The sequence below is a fragment of the Astatotilapia calliptera genome, chromosome 14 (assembly GCF_900246225.1).
Source record: "Astatotilapia calliptera chromosome 14, fAstCal1.2, whole genome shotgun sequence".
Classification (NCBI taxonomy): Eukaryota; Metazoa; Chordata; class Actinopteri; order Cichliformes; family Cichlidae; genus Astatotilapia; species Astatotilapia calliptera.
The window spans coordinates 8163799-8185712 of NC_039315.1; the positions used below are offsets into that span (position 1 = coordinate 8163799).

General features: G+C 38.9%; 1 protein-coding gene across 5 annotated transcripts in view; it reads left to right on the forward strand.

Annotated features, from left to right (window-relative positions):
• cadm2b (cell adhesion molecule 2b) overlaps positions 1–18732 on the forward strand; it is a 147934-nt gene extending 129202 nt beyond the window's left edge. For 2 of the 5 annotated variants that reach the window (XM_026191244.1, XM_026191246.1), the window contains 8 exons: positions 166–351; positions 618–755; positions 9543–9701; positions 9974–10064; positions 10277–10455; positions 15006–15032; positions 16624–16746; positions 16855–18732. In XM_026191244.1, coding sequence (XP_026047029.1) covers positions 166–351; positions 618–755; positions 9543–9701; positions 9974–10064; positions 10277–10455; positions 15006–15032; positions 16624–16746; positions 16855–16973 — 1022 coding nt within the window. In that variant the 3' untranslated portion in view covers positions 16974–18732. The remainder of the gene's footprint in view (positions 1–165; positions 352–617; positions 756–9542; positions 9702–9973; positions 10065–10276; positions 10456–15005; positions 15033–16623; positions 16747–16854) is intronic. The other 3 variants (XM_026191247.1, XM_026191245.1, XM_026191248.1) reach the window with 3 other exon arrangements.
• Positions 18733–21914: the final 3182 nt, after the last annotated feature.

Here is a 21914-nt window from a genome sequence, read left to right on the forward strand (position 1 = left end):
GCACAGTGTATTCTGCCTTGTTCTGGTAAAGGTCATCTGAATTTCGTAGTACCTCTACACGTTTGCTGCCCTCACTGAAATTCAGTGCGCATTTGCTCATTAGTTAACTGTACGTCTTCTTTCCTCTGCCCTCTATGACTCTTTGTGTCCTCCTTTCTTGCATAGCTCTGAGGGATCACAGAATTGAACTAGTTCGAGCCTCATCGCAGGAGCTCACCATCCGAATCAATGACGTCAGCCTGTCAGACGAGGGACTGTACACTTGCTCGCTCTTCACGATGCCTGTCAGGACCACCAAGGCCTTTCTCACTGTTCTGGGTGAGCATGTGCATTTTGGTGAAGTCTCCATAGGTGAATTACTTCTCAGAAAATAAACACCTGCACATGCTTTTAGGTTCTGACATTAAAAAACTGCATGACTGTAACATTGTCTGCTAGATGAAAAATAGTAATAATAAAGTTAAACTATCTTGTAAAGAAAGATTGATATCTGAAATAAATTATTTTTGTTGCTGTTAGAAGAAATCCACCTAGAATTCCCACTGAGATATTACTCAATGTGCATACAGTATTTTTTTAGTTGTTAGATTGTAGATTTACATTTCTGTGCACTGCAGGAGTGCCAGGACGACCAGAGATCACAGGCTTTACCAAGCCAGCAATGGAGGGGGACGTAGTCACTCTCACGTGCACCACATCAGGCAGCAAACCAGCTGCTACCATCCGATGGTTCCTAAATGACAAGGAGGTCCAAGGTAAGTGTGTGGAGTGGATTTAAGAAGCCATTGTATTCTCATTGTACTCTCTGTCCATTTCTATCTGTTAGTAGGTGTCCTTACCGTCAACTCACTCCGGTGCTATATTTCTTTATGCTAAAATATTCATGCATTTTTCCCGTGGCTGTATTGCAATAGTTCTGTGAGTTGCATGGTGCATTATCAGCAATGCTATTGTACTTGGAAGCTGTTCACTAGCTAACTTTTATTGATTCTAATTAAAAGTTAACTGTAAATAAAAAAAATCTCTGCATTCAGTGTTCATTGTCATACAAATGAAATTAAAGATGCATTCAGTCAGTCGATTCATAAAAAGCAACAGCATCCAATACAACAGTTCTTAAAAAATATAAAAATGTCAAATCTAACGTTTCTTCTTGGGCTTCAGTAAACAAAATTCCCGAAAATGCCGTTTCCTATAAAATAAAACAGAAAAAGAAAATTTTAGAAACCCATATGTTTGTGTTTTGCTGAATATTTTATACAGTATATCTAACATATTTTCACAAGCTTTTAAATTTCTTCTTTTGATTGAGTGACTCCTCCATAAACTGTACAATTACTGTATATTTTGATTTTAAGACAAAGAAGTTATAATTGACTGAATTGATCTATTGCATTTCAGCTTTTTCAGTCTTTTGCTAATTGATTGGCAAGGAAAATCAGTAAAGAAGGGCACAAGAATGTGTAACAATACAAACCTGGAAAGAGCAGATACCTAATTTAATCCAACTACCCCACTGAAACAGTGCAATATCAGATGGTAAACCATGATGTGCAGTGATTACAATAAACCAGCAGTTTAGTTTTCAGTGGTTCCACAGAATCATACAAGCTTTCACTTTCTTGTACACTGCTTTCCAAACTCTTTGAAACTCTGCACTTTATGTTGTATAGCTTTTATCACCTTCTTATTTCTGGTTTTAAGAAGCACAGGGAAGACAAAAACATTAAGAAATAGGAGTGGAATGTTTTTCCTCAATTTGATGGCTGAGATATGCTGTTTGGAGCTCTTTAATGTAATGGAGCCTGCTGTGGAGGCTCAGTGTGACAGTTGCTCTTTATTGAAGATTTGCACCAGAGAGCTTTTTCTTGGTGGTTCTGTCTGTGTCTGGCCAACATGGCATGATGATTGATGGGAGAGGGGCTGGGATATGAAGTTTTCTTGTTGAAATGACATGCACGTAGATTCCTGAAAGGCTAGTGGAGAGCTGGCACACAGCATCACAACCAGACTTGCTGTCCGTCTCAAGATGCAGTGAGAGATGAGATGATATTTTTGTGCTTTATGTTTTAGAATGCAATTAAATCCTTAAAGCCTTAAAGCATATAATCTTAGGATATATGGACATGTGCACATAAGCCGAGTATAAAAATGCAATCGAGCAGAGTTCAAAGAGTGATGCATGCAAATATCAGGATAATACCTTTTGCTGTGATATAAAAATTTAATACCTTATTGTTCACCGGGGTTTCACAAGCAAGCATAAAGTGAAGATAAAATGAAAAAAATCCCATTATTTATATGTGATATAGAAAATGGCATTTAAATATGTAGAAATTGCGCGTCTCTAAAAAAGATCCTGTGCCCCCAGTCTGCCCCAAACTGGTATGTTGTATACAAATGTGCTTTTATTAGTTTTACTGGCATACAGTGGATTTTATTAAGTCGCTTGGGCAAACACATCAGGAGCGTTGCATCTCCAAGTCAAAGAAAAAAAAAGAACATAGCAGAGACTGGAGGGCTTGACTTAAAAACTTCATTTCCATGTCAAAGTGTCAAAGACAGGGAATGTCAATCAGTGCTCTGGATCCAAGTCTTTTGTAGGTGTGGCTTTAAAGCTTTCTTTAGCGAGTATGTTGTGGGAGCAGCATGTTTTGCCATTGGTTCTTCTGTGGAAGATCATTGCCGCCAGTGTCTGCTGTCAGTCAAATCTATCCCCACTGGGGGACCAGTCTACAAAGCTCTAAGACGACAGAAGGTGTAATAGCAAAAACATGTCATATTTATTTCATGCTCTGATGATTTGTTTTTCGACAATTTATATTAGAGGCACACAGCATTACAAACCTCAAAATGCAACTGTCATCCAGTGTCAAATAATTTGTTTACAGAGTATAGAGTCATACAAGTTACTTGTGTCGCTGAATGACAGCTAGACTTCAAATTGTAATCTATTGAGAAAAAACCCCACCCACTGTTACTCTCTTTGCATACATAAAGTTATCCTTTTTCCACAGCGGTTTGAGATAAATTGAAATTTTCTATTTGGCATATTAGACACTTAAATTGTCCAGCTATCCTACAGTACAGTTCGACAATACATTTCTGTCCTCTATTTTAAATTAGTGCTCACTTCTTGTTGAGCAAGTTTTACTCATTTCTTATCCATATACCTTTCTTAGTATATAAACAGTGTCTGCAGCAGCGGTTACTGTAGGAAAGAGCAGGGATTGCAATTTCTAGCCTTCTTGTGGTATCAGGGATATATTTGTATAATTGTGCTATCGTCTTACTGACAAAAGCTGACATCCCAGTAGTACACAGTGAAATGTATATCTATCATATCAGTTTCACCTTTAGTCATTTATTTATTCATTTTGTCCCCTTTCCTCTACTTTCCCCATTCCTCTCACAATTATCTCACAAGAGCTCTGACAAGGAAGCAGTTACCATTTTTTTAATACCTGTGGCCATCAAGGCTGTGTGTCGCTTCATATACTGAAATATGTTTCCTATATAGCCAGTGTCTCACTGCCTAAAGTAAGATACGTTTTAAGAAAAGTGTTTAGAGTTATTTTCAGTGCTTTTCCTTAAGTCCAACATTAGACCTGACTGCTTTTTTACTCATTACCAGTGTTGGTCAAGTTAATTACTAATTACTGATTGCTTCTCCAAAAGATTAGTCCTCTTACTTTACTGATTACTTATTTTCAAAAGTAATTAATTACTTAGTTACTTTTCAAAAACATGATATACAGCCTGAATACGTAATAAAGCAATAGACCTTTCAGCCCAATTCTATTTTTTATGGATAATCCATCATATAAAATTGAATCGAATGAAAAGCCTCTTTTAATTTTATGCACATTGCATTAAGCAAAAATATAATTATATGCAACAGTCTTTGACTTGAAGAAATTCTTTAACATTTAAACCTATTTTCTGCATATTCCAGCATATAAAATAAAATAATGTTTTGTGTTCACACTCACTCTTTCAAATAGACCCAAGTAAAACACAGCAAAAAACAAATAAAATCCTGTCGCTCTTAAAGCTATTTTCACCTGTTTAGCAGGAGTGGGGCCGATGGAGGTTTGCAGCGGTCATGTCAGTGGAGAATTCCGGGGGTTTCTCTGTGAATTTCACATTCCCGTGGCGGCTTGCTAGGTGCTTGTTCAGATTTGAAGTTTACTTTTTAACGTCACATGTGCTTACGTCACTGTCATGAGACTCTCTCACAAACAAAATCACAACGGTTTAGTAACGCAGTAATGCAGTGTGCTTACGGGAAAGTAACAGTAATCTAATTACTTTTTGAAGTAGTAATCCCTTACATTACTCATTACTCGAAAAAGTAATCAGATTACTTGTAATGTGTTGCTGCCCATCTCTGCTCGTCAGAATGTAAAAGGATATAGTACGTATACCTACCCATCTAAAGAGAGATGACTTGAGAACAGGCTACATTTTTTTTTGCCCCAATTTTAATATTAATTGGTGTTTTTACATTTTTAATCACTTATGATATTAGATTAGATTAAAATCTCATTTAAAGACAGAGCTCCTTAGCTAATTATCCCAGTTGTGTGGTGGAACCAAAATACAGCATAACACCCTCACATTCCCAGTCACTCAGAATTTACACTCTGAGCTAGAGGATCACTGGCTGTCAGCCGGCTGCAGTGCCCTTCCCAGCCAATTTCCAGCTACTGTCTCACTCCTCCTCTTGTAAGACTACCTATATTCTGTCTATATGTTCTGTGCTATTCACTAAATAGCTGAATGCATCAATATATAAACTACCTAATAATATTTTTAGCGCATGTCTTGCACACAGTGTGACAAAATAATCTGTAAAAGGAATGTAATTAGTAAAAGTATTAAAAGTAAAACCAACAATCACTACAGACTGATTTGTGGCCAGTATTTGTTATTTGTGCATTTTAACTATAAATTTTATAACTTAATTTCACCCTAACTCAGCATTCATCATCTTCAATGATGAATGCCGATGCTTCACTGGCTGATGAGCTGAACACGTTTTATGCTCGCTTCGACGCCGCAGCAATTAAAACAACAAACGGCTGTGCGCGCTCGGAGTGCACCAGTGAAGAAAATGCATTCGTCATCACAGAGCATGCCGTGAGGAACACCTTCAGGAGGGTGAACACCAGGAAGGCAGCAGGACCAGATGCAATCCCTGGCCGGGTCCTTAGAGCCTGCGCTGATCAACTAGCACCGGTGTTCACGGAGATCTTCAACCTCTCCCTGGCCCAAGCTGTGGTTCCCACGTGCTTCAAACAGTCCATTATTGTCCCTGTTCCAAAGAAACAACAGCCCGCTTGCCACAATGACTACCGTCCAGTAGCACTGACTTCAATTGTGATGAAGTGTTTTGAAAGACTGATGAGAGATCACATCACTTCTTCACTTCCTCCCACCATCGACTCACTTCAGTTTGCTTACCGGACTAATCGTTCCACAGACGATGCCATATCTCACCTGCTCCACACATTCCTGAGTCACCTGGACACTGGCAGAGGGAGTTATGTTAGGATGCTGTTCGTGGACTACAGTTCAGCATTCAACACAATAATTCCCTCTAAGCTTTTCACCAAGTTGACGGATCTAGGACTCAGCTCATCACTGTGTCAGTGGATCCTCAACTTCCTCACAGACAGACCCCAATCAGTGAGGGTAGGAAAACAAGTCTCCCCCTCCATCTCACTCAGCACTGGAGTGCCTCAGGGCTGTGTTTTAAGCCCCCTGCTGTACTCACTGTACACTTGTGACTGTGTAGCCACATCCGACACCACCTCCATTGTCAAGTTTGCTGACGACACTGCTGTTGTGGGCCTGATCTCCGACAACATCGAGACGGCCTACCTGGAGGAGATTAGGAACCTGGAGACCTGGTGCCAGGAGAATAACCTCCTCCTAAACGTCAGCAAGACTAAGGAGCTGATCGTGGACTTCACTACAAAGCAGGCGAGGAATTACAAACCCCTCATCATCAGTGGCACGCCAGTGGAGAGAGTGGACAGTTTCCGATACCTGGGTGTCCACATCACTCAGGACCTGTCATGGTCCTGTCACATCAACACCCTGGTTAAGAAAGCCCGTCAGCGTCTCTTCTTCCTCAGAAGACTTAGAGACTTCCATCTGCCACTGAAGGTGCTCAAGAACTTCTACTCCTGCACCATCGAGAGCGTCCTGATGTCAAACATCTGCACCTGGTTTGGGAACAGCACCAAGCAGGACAGACGAGATCTGCAAAGGGTGGTGCGCTCGGCAGAACGCATCATTCAATCAGAGCTCCCTGACCTGCTGTCCATCTACACCAAGCGGTGCAAGTCCAAAGCTAGGAAGATTATGATGGACCTCTCCCATCCCAACAATGGACTCTTCTCACTGTTGAGGTCTGGGAAGCGCTTCCGCTCCCTTAAGGCCAAAACAGAGAGAATGAGGAGGAGCTTCTTCCCCCAGGCTATTCGGGCCCTGAACCAGGTGTAGGACTGGACTCTCCCAAACACGTCACTATAAGACTGGACTCTCACACACGTCACCACACGCACCACCACACATTTCCTATAATCCTATAATTCCTATAATTTATAATCCTTATCTTTATAATCTCTTCTGCTATTTGCACATTCTTTACTGTAAATTCCTAAGTTAATTTGTAAATTTTTGTAGTAAATTGTAAATATTGTAAAACTTTTCTTCTGTCATTTAATGGTCGGGCATTGTACAGCTACAAGCATTTCACCCCCATGTCATACTGTGTATGGTTGTGTGTGTGTGACAAATAAAATTTGAATTTGAATTTGAATTTGGTTAGATGTACAGATGGATGGATGAATGCTCATGTTTGGCCAATTGTTGATTGATCTTTGATCCAGTAGTGCAGCCACATTATACACTTATTTACACCGGGATAATCCAGTACAGAACAGACTCAGCTGTCATGGAGCACTACTTGTGTAGACTACACCTAAGACAGGAAGTTCAGTGACACCAACGCACACCTACTCCAATTTAGAATCACCAGTTGACCTAACATGCTTGTCTTTGGACTGCAAGAGGAAGCCAGAGCATGATAACGGAATCAACACAGGCACAGGGAGAACATCCAAACTCCACACAGAGTTTGTAAGGTGAAATTACATTACAAACACGTAATCAATCAGTGGGTATTAAACTGTGTAGTGTCAATGAATATAATGTATACGAAAAAAAGGACATGTTACTTCTGGTTGGTGGGCACACATGGCTTCTCTACATTTCCATTGTTGGGGCTTATTTACTGCTATCCTAAGCTTGAGCAAAATGGGTAACTCAGGTAGCAAGCATTTGGCTCTGGAGGAATGTCACAGTTTATCTGTTCTAGGCAAGGTCAAAGTTTAAATTCTTCCTTTATTTAAAGGTTTACTAAAGTTTGTCTAAGTCTATATATTGGCCCCAGGCCTGTGTGTCATGGGAGACACCACCAAGAACATTTCCCAACAACCCACTACTGAGGATCACTAGACCACACAAGCCTTTCTGCTACAACAAGGCTCGGATCCAAGAAAGTACTTGGATCGGGAATAGCCACTTGGGTGGAGGCCCCAAGGACAATGTGAGACGTGCAGAAGGGATTAGAACTCCCAGCTAGCCTGAGACTCACTAGCTCCCTCCGAAGGAACTGGAGGGAGTTGCTGGAGAGACAAGAATACCTGGTCATCTCAGGCCTCTATTACAGCTGTGACAGTGAAGTGAAAGAAGTATTTTGGAGAATGAATGAGAATGAAGAAAGGAAAACACCAAAATAAAATGATGACTCCAAAAGCCCCCCAAAAAAGCTGAATTTGAGTTAGTACTATAAATTACTTCATTAGCAATTAAATAGAGAAAAGTAGTCACAGAGTAAAAGACAAAATCAGTCCAAGTTCAAGGTTCATCTGCCTTTAATTTTCCAAGATATACCTCAGCAAATCAGTTAAGGTCAGAGAAAAACACCAGAATCCTGTCACCGACACACTTTCTTGTTAAAACAGACACTGAGGTGGTGCTTACAGGAGTGCCTCCAGTTGCCTGAATACAGCTTTACTGGCCTCTTGGGGTACTTGTTCAAAGCAAGCACAATTGGGCACATTCCCATTCTTACGAAAGCTACCTTAGCGTGTTCTCTGGCAATGCTAGCAGCCGCCTTAAAAGAGACTGACAGTTCCTCTGTTGCAACCCTGATGCTGTAGGCGACTTGACGAATGAGAGAAAAAGCTGGAGAGATTTGCGCTTAATGCCACAGAGGCGCTTCCCTTTCCCCTCCTGTACTCCAGGGCAAAATCCAAGGCATCTGACTCTCAAATGTAAGGCCTCCGACTTTCCTCTTTGCTCAAATCCTATGTGATGCTTGGATTTATTTTTTTTTTCAAAATCTTGACATTTATGATACACTCTGTTGCTCTGTGCTTTGCATTCTTATTCTTAGCGTTATTAATTTCAGTTTTGAAGTTTGACTTTTTAACATTTGTAGGCTACTCTGCAGTACATTAGGATTTTGTCAGACCATTTCATGAAAAATGGAGTAGTGTGGCACAAACAGAATAGATTAACCCAAAATGATGATGCTACGGGTAATCTGGGTTTCACTGAAAGGAGCTTTTAGTGTTTAATAGACCAATATCAGTGTGTAGGTGTGTGTTTCTGAAGGAGCTGAGTGAGCACACACATATGTATTGATTGACTCTGGTTTGCTGTGGATGGCAGGCAGTCCAGGGGGAGATGGTTGGAAGTATGTAATGTGAGGAGGATGCAAGGAGGTAGGGGTGAGTGGGGGAGCATCTCCAAAGAAAAGTCCTTCTGAGGCCATTGTCAACTAATGTCTTGTTTAGATCCAATAGCCTTGTACAGCAGATTCTAGGTGCCACACTAAGTGCTGACAAGAGAGTAGCCACAAACGGCAATGAAAGGCTTTCAATTACAAGTTAAAAGGCATAGCTTAATGAGGACAACATCACAGGGCAGGGGAAAAATGAAAACAAATTGAGATAAGTTGAAGGCGAATGTTTTGGTATGACAAAAGACAAAAAAGAAAGAAAGAAAGAAGAAGTGTCACTAAAACTATGGAAATCTATCACATACTACTGAAGGGGGGAGCATGCCTGTTTGTGTTGGCTGGGATGTCTGAGAGATGGTCCTAGAGGAGCAAACACACCCAACCAACCGAGTCAACTCTCATATTGCTCTCCCTTCACTATTCACTCTACTTTGACTTGACTTTCAAAGGCTAAGGATTCTTTCCCTCAAAGGAGATGCAGAGAAAAACAACAACAACAACACTGCAGCTGTCTATGTCAGAAGAGCAACATCTTGAAATAAATTTCTTTCTTTTTTTTTCACAGTTTTTCAGATTTACAAGATGATTTTTGTTTTGCTCTTCTTCTTTCTCCAAAATAATTTTCCTGTAAAAGTCTTGCTCAAAAGCTAGAACTGCTCCCCAAAACTATAAATAATTCACAAGTACATTTCACCCTGGTGCATATTCTGATTCCCCACAGGCACTAAGGAGGTGAACGCTACAGGAAAGTCATTCACAGTGAGGAGTAGCCTTCAGTTCCAGGTGGACAAGCGGGATGACGGCGTTGCCTACACCTGCAGCGTGGAGCATGTGTCTTTGTCCAAACCCTACATGACAACCGAGGTCCTGGAGGTCCACTGTGAGTGGGGTCATAGCCTGTAAAACTGGGTAGATTAGCATTGCTTAGATTAGCGAAATACATGGATTGAGATTACAGTTATGTGTCCAGGTTTAGTCTTGCATTTGTTCTGGATTAATATGGGATTATCTTGCAGGTAAGGGATTAGTGCCTAAACAGAATAGTGATATGGGCTATAGCTAAGAGCTGCTCAGTAGGCACAGAGCTAACTACTGTTGCATTTTGTGTTAGAACCACTTTTTTGTGTTTCTTTTTTTGTCTCCTCTTTGCAGATGCTCCCCATCTGGAGATCACACATTCACTCATCATCCCACAGGAAGGCCAATACTTCAAACTGGAGTGTGTTTCCATAGGCAACCCAATGTAAGTTGAAAAGCATTTACAACTTCAATTTCATATCAGCACAAATAGTGCAAATTGCACCTAAATGTAATTTGTTTTGTGCCTTGAGATGACTTGTGAAAATGAATTGAAGTGAAATCAAATTCATTATGGTTTGTTATTGTTTTTTTTTTTTTTTATCACAGCAGTTTATTCAGTTGCAGTTAAATACATTTTCTCAAATTCTTTCCCAGACCTGAGCCAGTGGAGTGGTCTAAAGATGGAGGAGAGCTGCCAGACATTGAGCGTATGATTGTGGAGGGAAGGGAACTTACCATCACTACGCTAAACAAGACAGACAATGGCACATACCGGTGTGAGGCCAGCAACCATCTGGGGTCCAGTAGTGCTGAATACATACTGTTTGTATATGGTGGGTACTTCAGTAAGGGCTTTTTTTGTTATGCTTTATCATTTCCCTTTGTTGCTGCTTACAAAGCTTTGCAGGCAGTTGTGTTCAAACTCAAAGGCAGATGGTGTTCATCACAAAAATACAAACCCAGTCCATGTCAAAAAAGCGAGAGTCAACTGGTAACTGTAACTGTTGAAAACAACCTGTTTTAAATATGAACGATTTTTCAATACAGGGAAATCAATAAATTGATCATCTTTGCAATATCAGATAATCAGTTGTTCAAAGTGGAGACACTTTAGGTAAGGAGTTTATGGGAAGGTAACTTCACTTCAATCATTTAACAGTCATTGATTAATAATTTATGAATTTCAGCTATCAAGGTCTCCACACCCACACATCTCTTTGAACGATAAGCAGATAGACTTAATGAATGGATATTTGGATAAGCATAAATGGGTAAACATGTTTCAGATCTTTTTCATCAAAAATAAATAAATAAATAAATAAATAAAAATCAGATTTCCCTGAATAATGTTTGGCATTAATTTGAATGCCATCTAGATTAAATTGGTTTTAATATTTCAGACACTTTAACCACACGTTTTAACTACTATTACTACTGCAACATATGTTGGCGATATAATGGCTGGCAAATATACAGTTTTAACATTCAACACAGCCATTGGGTTCAATGATTTCAGTGTATTCTAACATGGCCATTAAGTCTACAACCATGAATAAAATGACTCACCAAAGTTGCTCAGCTAAGATGTCTGTATATTTCATTAGAAAACTGATGGTAGCTCACAACAGAGAAGGAAATTTAATTATGTGAAAACACACTGATGTATAAGGTCAACACGACACTTTACATTCTGCTTCCATCTGGATCATCAGTTGTCATTCGCAGATGACACACCGTCTTCAAATGACAATCTGCACATCCTCATCAGCATGTTGGCTTTTTAGTTTGTGAGACAGCTCTAAAGTGAGACATGTGTTTGTAGTAAATGAGATAAAATATTTATTATTATATAAGAAAAAAACTTGCTATATGGGGGTTTTATATTTCTGCCAATTAGCAATAAAAGATGGTGCAGAAGAGAGTAGATTGTGACTTGCAACAGCTAAACGGTATTATTTGACACAAAGGTGGCATAATAAGAATGATAAGTTAAGTCTGTTTAAATATCATCAATTTGCAGTTCAAATATATATTTTCTTTATAAGAATAATACATATCGTGCAGCACAGAGATCTGTAGTCATGCAGTTTTCCACTCCATGTACTCAAGAATCCACTTTCAAATTTCGCCTTGGCACTATGCAGGATAACACAGTTTACCTCACTACTTATCACGGCGTGGGTTTAGCTTCTGGACTCTTCCTGTGAGGAAACAGAAAAAAAGTGTTAAGGATGCAGAATTTAGCTTCCAAGTACAGCCTGGAGGAGAGATAAGTTAATCCTGAGACAGTGAAGGGGTTGAGAGAATAAAGACGACATGGTCCAGAAAATGGTTCGTTAAGGCCTCTGCAGCGCATGTTTGTAACATTTATCAAATACGGCTAAAAATAAAAAAATAAAAAAGGCAGAAACAAGAGCAGAATATTGCAATTCAACATGGATTTATTTGTTTCCACTTTTGCCAGCTAAACAGTGCCACTGGAGATTGTAGTTTGTTTGTGAACGACTTATCGCAGCACAGACTTATTCAACTCCCGAGCAGTTAGTGGATGTACGGCAGCTTTTCTGTGTGATTTTTAAAAGCAAAGGCTTTGGGGAAAAAGAAAGCTCTTCATTGGGAAATATGAAAAGAAAAGGATGACACATTGGTCTTTTCAGCTTTTGTTATCTTGTTCTCCCCTTTCAGCATGTTCATTGAACAGGGGTAGGCAGTGATGCCAGCCTAGTGTAGATCACTGTATCACCCTGTCATATCTAGACACCATGTGCTGATCTAAGGTTTCCTTCCTCGCATAAGATGTTTTTTTTATTTATTTCAAACCAGAAAAAAGAGAAATTTGTTGAACTAACCCAGGTGTTTAGAATTATACATACCCAGAGGGTTTCTAGCTTTTGTAATACTGGCTTAGGAAATAACAGATGCGATAACCCTCAGCATCCATCTTTTACTAAATACAAAGGTTCTGGTAGGGAGGATTGAGAAATTGAGTTGAGCAGGTAAAAAGATGTGTGAGACGGGCTCATTTCCACCGATGATGACAGTCATTTTTCAGGGCTACAATGTGTCTGGCTGGATACTTACCAGGTCTCTTTGGATCGTCTCAGCCTCTAAACCTAATTTGCTAATGACAAGAGAGATGAGAAGCCATAAATGTCATCGGTCTGAAGCAATATATCACAGACTGCAATTATATCCTTTAATATACTGCATTAAATAAAGAAAAAGAAACACTGTATTAGATGACAGAGCGGTAGTAACAGATACTAGTTTAATTAAATAGAGTCTGCATACATCTGTGAAGCTGCAGACTCACTCATGCCTGTTTCTCTCACATTTCATTGTGATTGATTGTACATTTTCACCTCAACAAGCATGACACATTGTAAGTTTCACTTTTCCTGTGTGTGCTCTATTTACCAGCCAATCATCAGTTGCTTGAAATTTTAACAGATGTAAAAGTCCTTCGACTCCTTCATGCGTGACTCATCTTTTACGGGGTGATACTGCTGAAAGACTTTACTGATTCAGAGCTTGATTCATTGTGCAGCCCTTGTATTTTAACGTCAGTTCATTGTTTTCTTCTTCTTCTTCTTTTCGCTTGTATTTACTAAGGTGAAGTAAAGTCATGAATTAAGCTGCACCAGCCACACACAGTAAATCACCGGGGCTGTGTGACTGTCCTGTCAGTTTCTCACACCGACGCCTGTGCTCCTCAGAGTGGTTTGTTTTCGCTTCCAGTTGTTCCTATTTTTGCTTAGCAGACGTCATCGCCTTCGTGCCTCCCTCTCTAGCCTCAATCCTTGCAGTCTTCTAATGCCTACATTGCCACATTAAGCATAGGCAGTCACAGCTGCGTTCACTTGCACCCGCTGCGTGGCCCCGCCTCCCCCGTGCTCCACGCACTCACAAACGTGACAATGAACACACGGCTGATGATTGATGAGCTCAAAACCAGGCTTTGAGCTAGAAAGTAACATTGTTTCATTTGATGAATTCAGTATCCTTTTCACTTTCTATTTGTTTGTTTTTTTCTAACAACGCTGTTACATATGGATCATTTTTGTTACTGCATGTGATTAATTCTGTTATTGATAGCTGATGTTATGCAGATATTGTAAAAATAACAAACACCATTGTGGAGTTACTGCTGGTAAACCACTGCATACATAAAAGTCCAAAAAGGAAACATGACAGTGTTCATACTTTTGTTCTTGGGCTGAAAATGAACACATGCAATTATCTTAATGATAATTAATAACAATGTTCAGCAAAACCACATGCTTCATGTCACTATTTCACTCTGTCTCTCCTAATGGAATTACTGTTGCAGTGTTTGTGTATTATGACTTTGACATACTGAAGCACAAGAGCTGTCTGCAGGTAAAACATGGCTGCATTAAAAGAAAAAACAAGTTTGTTGGATGAGAAACTGCAAACATTACTTAGACTTAGGCTGTGCTTTGTTTTGGTAATAACTCGCATTAAAGGTGCCGATTAAATTTTCTTGTAAACAAACAAAGGTTATATTATGTTCCTGCAAAAACACATCGTTTTTAACTTTGACTAATATTTTCTTCCTTGTAAAATATTTGCTCCATATTTATCCCCTGGCAGTACCTTTGCAAACGCAATTTTTGGTCAGTGGAACAGCTTAAAACTGGCAAGAATGTGTAATGACAGCATGTGCTAAAAAAGGAGGGATAAGGAGCCTTATATAGTAACCAGAATATTAATCACACAGCCACACACACACAAACACAATGTGTGTGTATGATTTAAAACATTTAGGTGATGTTTGAACGTTTAAAGCAGATTCAAGTTCCCTCAGTATTAACACAATGGCACGCAGTACAAAAGAATTTGTTTTTCCATGTATCTCTACTGCTCTATGCATTCAGATGGTTTGGGTTTTTGGCACAGGTTTTGACATATTTGTCTCTCAAATATTCTGCATATGCCTGCCATAAAGAGTCCTGGGTAGTAGAATTTTATTTGTAATGTATAAGCAGGAAAAAAAAGAGCAATATGCTCCAATGTAGACGAATTATTAAACAGGTACCAGTTAACTTAAAATACCCAAACCATCTGAATACTTGTGGAGGTTAGTGAGATAGTATTTGACCAATTAAGAAACTACGCACTAACTCTATACGTATACAACTTTCTTGTGCTGCTCTCTAAATCAACATTTATAGCAAGTCCAGTTAGGCATGTATTTGGCTCATGTGACAGCAAGCTGTGCATACCTGCACACTGTCAAGTAAACCAGAACCATGGAAATCTCTTTGTGTTTTCCTTTGAACTTTGTGGTCACCTTTTTTATCACGGTGTTGTTCCCCTCGTCTTCCCTTACTGCTGTCACTGTCTTCAACCATGGCAACAGCCAAAGACTTTCCAGGGCCTACAACAGGTAAATATCCCAGTAGATGATCATTTCAAGCCAGATTTAGAGTGTGTGATCTGGATCTGGCTCTGGGTCAAGACACATCACGGCCTCACCCAGCATGAGCCAAATCATCACCATGCATGGATGCTCGCTCAGTCGTTTTCTCTCCAGCCATGTCACAGGCTGCATAAGTCATCACACAATATGTTTCTATTTTGCTTTGTCTTTGCCACTGAAATAGATGGTTCTCAAAGGACCTCTGCTGAAGATTGTATTTGTGACAGTATCTATGTATATGATCCTGTGGTTACAGTAAACCAAAGTCAAAAATTATCTTTCAAATATCTGATCACAGAGCTCTTGAAAAGTATTTGTTCACCATTATTTGTAGATTTGATCTAAGTGCAGAATTTCTGTTTGCAGGAATTTAGTTATTTTTCTTTGTAAGACATTTTGAGTGGGATTGTGTCTAATTAATGCAACATGATTAAAACAACTTATCTCTCTTAATGTAACTGAACATCAGATCAGGCAAAATATGACCGACGAAATTACTCTTGTCCCTGTGTGCTCTTGAAATGACCTTTTGTTGTTGAATGTAGCAACTTACATCCTATCTTATCTTTTATGCTGCTTTATTTTAGTTTGTTCCAGAGCAGTAACTACTGTATCTACACAATCAGTACCAAATTCTGTTAAAAATGCACCAGCCAAGTGTGATATAAAAGATTCCTTATGCTCCTTGCTGACAGTGCTGTACAGATCATTCTATCCATTAACATGCAACCAAATTCAGTTAATTCAGATCAAAAAAAAAAAAGAAAATTCAGAGTTTGCAGTGCCTGCTTGTGAGTTGATGAAACAATCGTGGTGGTCTATTCTGCATGGAGTTTAATAAACTGCATGTTGCACAGCTTCATCCCTCTTTTTTTTTTGAACGTCCCGCACGCTGGGATTTTAAAAATGAGGGTTGCATTCGTTACCAGCAGAGTATAACAAGGTTTGTAGAAACATCGCCGCAATCATTTCCCAGGGTCACTTTGGAAAACCGAGCACAAGCCATAACCATTCATCAGCCTGAGATAATGAGAGCACACAAGGTGCACAGTAAAGACACAGCCACTCACAGTTTATCACAGGACCGGCACAAAGGCATGCTCCTGCCTGGGAAACCCTCTGTCTGCTTTCTGCCCAGAGGATGCACAGTGTTAAATAACGCTTATTTAAAAACCTAGTCCTGAGCATTATGAAAGTAGTGCTAGGAAAACAGAAACATGAAAGACAGAAAAAAGGAGGATAATGCCAAGCTTTTTAATTGTATAGAGATTTGTGGTATTTCCTAAGATTACTTTTTTTCTTTTTTTAACAACTGTTCAGGTACTTCAAAGCAGTCGTTTCAGGTTGTTCTAAATCTGACAGAAGCTCATCTGCTACTCTTGTGCTTTGTTCACAAGTGTAAAAGCAACATCTGGATTTTTTCAGGTTATTTGCAGCAAAATACCTTTAATGCTGTTTAATAAACACCTACAGCTGCATTGACAGTAGAAGCTTCCAGTTGTTAAGTTATCATTCCTCCACTTTTTCTCATCTCCTCTCTCTATCTGTTGTGTTTCAGATCCTAATGCTTTAGGACAGCATGGACCTGACCACGCTTTAATCGGCGGAGTTGTTGCAGTCGTGGTCTTCATCACCTTGTGTTTGATAATAGTCCTTGGACGATATCTGGCCAGACATAAAGGTAAAAGAGGTCTCCTGAACTGCTCTGAATATCACTTTGCTTGTTTGCAGTAAATGAATATGTCTTGCACTCTCTAGCTGGTGGATAACTTGCTTTTTATGTCTGCAGGGACATATCTAACACACGAGGCCAAAGGAGCAGAGGACGCCCCTGACGCTGACACAGCCATCATCAATGCTGAAGGAAACCATGTGCATGCAGAAGAAAAGAAAGAGTACTTTATTTAGACTTCTTTTTCCTCACTTCTTTCATTTCATGACAACCTTTGACAGCAGACGTGCAATTTTAAGCTGTCTCAGACTCACTGCATTGTCTTTTTTAATTTATTGTTCTGTCTTTTTTAGAAAGCAATCATGCTTAGATATGCTTGTTTTCAAAGCATTCACTAACAAAATAGCCTTCGTCTTTTGTAATATAATCCATGTACAATTGGATTATGTCCTTTTCAGTTTTTCTGTGCCTAAATGCTGTACATTCTTCTGCATTTCTTTCATTGCCTGTATTTTTCTCTACTCTTTCTTACGTTACCTGTTATACAACCTTTTGCAGATTTTTAAAATTCAGAAGTAACAACAGTAATTTTGTTCTCCAACTCAACTCTCAGCATTTGAAAAGGTTTTTCTGTAGGAGCAAAATATGTTAAATACATCAGTTTTTAAGGATTACATGATTGGCTTGGATGTTTCCCGGAGCTAACCCTCCTCAGACATGCCGCACACGTTTAGAGCATCTTAAAACAGATCAGATACTTTAACAAACACAAAGCAGAAGCACAATCTGAGTGATTGTCTCGAGATGAAATAATCGCCCTCTTAGCATTGTCTGTATATTCCTGCACTGATTTTTTTTTTTTCCCTTTTTGTTACACTGTTGATTTATAACCAACAAAGAACAAGTTAGAAAATTAAAGCACAAAGTCTGAGGACTATTACAGAGGGGAAAAAACATCAACTGCTTTTTGTCTCAGGATTCAATATGAGTCTAGATGGAGAGATGGTGTCAGACATGTGAAGAAGACTTCAGTTCAATCGCAGTTATTGTTGTGGATGAAAAACGTTTCCTTTTTGTTGGCGATTTGTTGTAATATCCAAACTGAATGAGTGGAACCTTGTGTCGGTTCATTATTTATGTTGAGTTTTATTGAACAACTATGCTAAATGTGTGGATATTGCTGTAAAATACTTTGCTAACGTGAATATTAGTGACCAATATTGTTGAATCTTGGGATCCCTGACACATTGCAGTTTGTATATTAGCATATACAGCATTTAACGGTACTTCACAGATCTTTCATGTTTTTCCATTTCTTTCCAATTTTGTTTTGCCCGAAGGCATGTAAATAATATGTAAGTATTCAATTTTAGTAAAAGGAAGAAAAACTCTGGTTATAGCCTTTAATTTCAGGTCATATGAGTTCCAGTCACTTCGAGGACAGCGTTTTCACATTTTTGAAGATTTCTTCAAACAGGGATTCTAATGAAATGCTTAAAATGTTACAAAAAAAAATCTGGGTAAAAATATATGTATTTATTATTATTATGGCTGATTGACTTTCTTATATGATACTATATTGATTGATATTATTGCTGTTATTATGAAGTAGTTGTCTGACATTAACTTTTCCATTTTTATTTCTGTAAGTTCTCATAAAAGAACAATACAAGGATCACCGTTATGGCCTTTGAGTTTGCTGCAAACAGTACTAATGACATGTTTAGGCATTGGTGAATCAAACATCCCCTCACTGTATATAATCACTGTATCAAAGACATTGAACCACATTGCCAATGCTCATACATGTTATTTTGTTAGTTCAGTATGATGCTATAAATAACTCATTTTGTACAGATTTAAATTGCTGTAATTAATTTGCTTTTTATGGGGGATGTGTGAGGTTTGCTTTTTTTCACAGTATTGAATATTCATTTTTCAACTATGCCACTGTAAAATGAAAAAAAAAAAGATGCGAAAAAAGAGAGATGAAGTGCGGATTAAAAAATGAACAACTTGAAAGATGTCCTTTTGTTGTTACTAAATTTGCACCTTGAAGCGCCTTGCCGTGATGAGTTGGAGTGCTATTACCTGCACTCAGTGAATCAGTCCACGTAGCTGCCGCTGAGCGAGAGAAGCATATGTGGTAGGCAGTGCTGTGACTTAAGTTGCACTATAATTGATATTCTATACTACTATAGTAACTGTTAAGTATTACTTGCCTTTAGTGTTAATAATATATGCAAAGTGTCTGACTTGTAGAAAGATTAAAAGTCCATGAAGCTCCTCGGGAAGATTGCCCGAGGCATTTAGCTTCAACTCATGATTTGTGCATTAATACAGGGCGACAAAAGGAACACTTAAGTCTTCCCAAATTCCTCCGTGTCTCAGTGGACCTGAATTTGTTATGCTTCAAGTGGCTTCAGGAAGCTACTCGCAGACACCCACACAGCAGGCTGCTGTTGCCCTTGTTTTAACAAATTAGACAAGAAGTAGGTTGGGTTCGGTCAAGGATGCTGAAATGCAGTTGATTGCTTTAAAAGTGAAGAAAAATTCTAATACTTGAGATGAAACTTTATTTAAGCCAGTAGCCAGAGAAAAACGAAATAAATATTCTTTTTTTTCCTAGTTTTAAGAAGCTGTTACAGTTGAGACAATTGTAGAGTTAAAGCATGTGCCGCAGATGTTGTGTTTACTTTTGTGAAACATAGAAGAGTCGTATAAATCACAGATATATTAACTGATTGATTGATGTGCGTTACCGCCATTCATGTTCACTTAATTACTGGAAACAGTCATTTCTGTGGGATAAATATTTACTATGATATACATGAAACCAAATGATATGCCTTTGAAATACCCTGAATATAAGCAACATATATTATTACATATATCCATATTATTTATTTAAATATGGCTCAATGTATATCTGCAGATGAGAATTAAAAATTCAGCACCCTACCAAATCTACACTGAAACAAATTTTCATTTTCATAGCCTACATTTAGTAATATATAACAGACAGCGTGCCGTAGCAATTTAGAAAAATACAAGAAGACACCTTTAATGGTCCATTATCACTGCTTCAGTGACACAGATGTACTCTTGAAATGTGAGGACGAGACGATAGCCTTGCACAGATTACTGAGCTCATATTAAATGTCTTAGCATCCTTAAAGGGAGATCTCGTTCCAGGACACAGGACCCAAGTCATTACGATCCTCTATTCTTTAGCTCCCATTGACCTTGAGCATAATGTTGCTTCCCAGCAGACTAATGTTGCTATTATCAACACACTGTCCGACCAACCATCTGCCTGCTTCACACAACGCCCGGCTCCCCCTCTCCTCGCACACAGACGGTTCCCAATGCTCACTTCATAATCATTACCACCAAAAGCCCAGCCAGTTCAAATAAACATCAGCTCCCACTATTGCACCCCTTCACATTATTAAAAGCTCAGTGCTTCATTAAGCTATGTAAATTGAGATAGACTGTCTTGAATAATGCCTGGCAGAAAATAATGCTAAAAATCCATCATCATTTAGTAACTGGATATCAAGAAGGCAAACATTTATGTGTAATAGTAAATTGTGAGTTGGGAAATGGATTTTCGCTTTACCCTTGAAATGCGAGACCCATACCCTGGGCAATGTAACAATCACAGCATGACCTCTGAGGAGGCCTTGTAAGTCTTACTAAACTGAAGAAACTGATCCCCACTGTACCCTGTAGGCAGGGTCCATATCAGCTCACAATAAGCGCTTATCATAGCAGAACAGAAGTGTCTGACAAAATTCTTCAGGGACAAACGGATATCTTAAAAACACAACACTTAAACACATTGGGCCTACATACTGATTTTAAATGTCAAAAGTTATTCCTTTAGTTAATAGTCATTACAAGTTTCATTTGTGCATTTGTGTGTTATTCATGAGTGTTAAGCTTCTCTTTTTTTTTTCGAGTTTTATTATCAAGGCTCTGGAAGAAAAGTAAAGTTTTTACAAAAACATGAGCCCCGCTGCTGTCAACATATTTTTTTGTTGTTGTTTTTTTCCTTTTCATTACACAATTCTGCTGTAGATTAGTGACAACTGGCAGAACCATTGAAACAAGGGGCATAAAAAGCCCTCCAACCATAGCACAAATAATGGTCCTTCTCTTGGATTAACAGTACAACGTTTTATGCAAAAATAACAGTTCTTTCACTTGTTTTCACTATCCAAGCATGTAAATTGCCTTGTGTAATTCACAGGGCGATTTGCGTAGGAAGCAAAAGGATAAAAGGATTTCAAAGATGGGGTGTGGTGCAGTATGCTTAACAGAGGTGATGGAGAAGTGTTTGTCCTCTGGATCATGTTTTTAATTACAGATTTAAAAGGTATTAGTGATTCTGCAAAGTAGCCTGCTGATTCATGCAAACATTTAGTCAGTGCTGTACTTACAGATACTTTAACTGTGACATCTCTCATATTGCTTTGTAGGACAAACGGTGTGGAAGAGTTAGCTTATAATTGTTGCCCTGCAGCTAAAGGTTTGGTATAAAAGATGAAAAGCAGGATATTTTTCAATATTCTGCTTTTTATTTTCAGTCCTTTGAATAGAAACTCTGTTATCACTGGCCATAGAAGCCTGGGATTGCATTGTTTGTGCAAATGGATTTTGTCTTTGATTGACAGCTCACTCTAATGGAGAATCGGGAAGAATCATAATAGCATGTTTACAGCACTGCTGCTACCTTGGAAAATGGCCCATTGCAGAAAATTCTCACAACGATACAAACTGTAGTTACCGGTAATCTCCTAGAACATTATGGATTTGTCAAAATACCCACAGCTAGATTATTTTAAGGTTTTCTCACATATCTATAAACAGGTTTGTGTTGTTTTTGTAAATATAAAGGGAGTACAGGTTGAGCACAGCTGAGGCTTCCTGTAGCCCCATTTCACTTAACGTTTACACCTCATGAGTATCTGTACTGCATCGGAGAGCTATGGGATATTGTCTTGAGATGTGTTATGCCTAATCATATTTGATGAGATTAAACAGATCACTCACGCTTCTAGTTGTGACAGGGCCGAGTGGAAGTTAGAAGGAGTCAAATGATCTGGAACAAAGAACATGAGCTTGTGTATCCCCCCAGATGCATCACCATGCCATTAGTCTAGATGAATGTG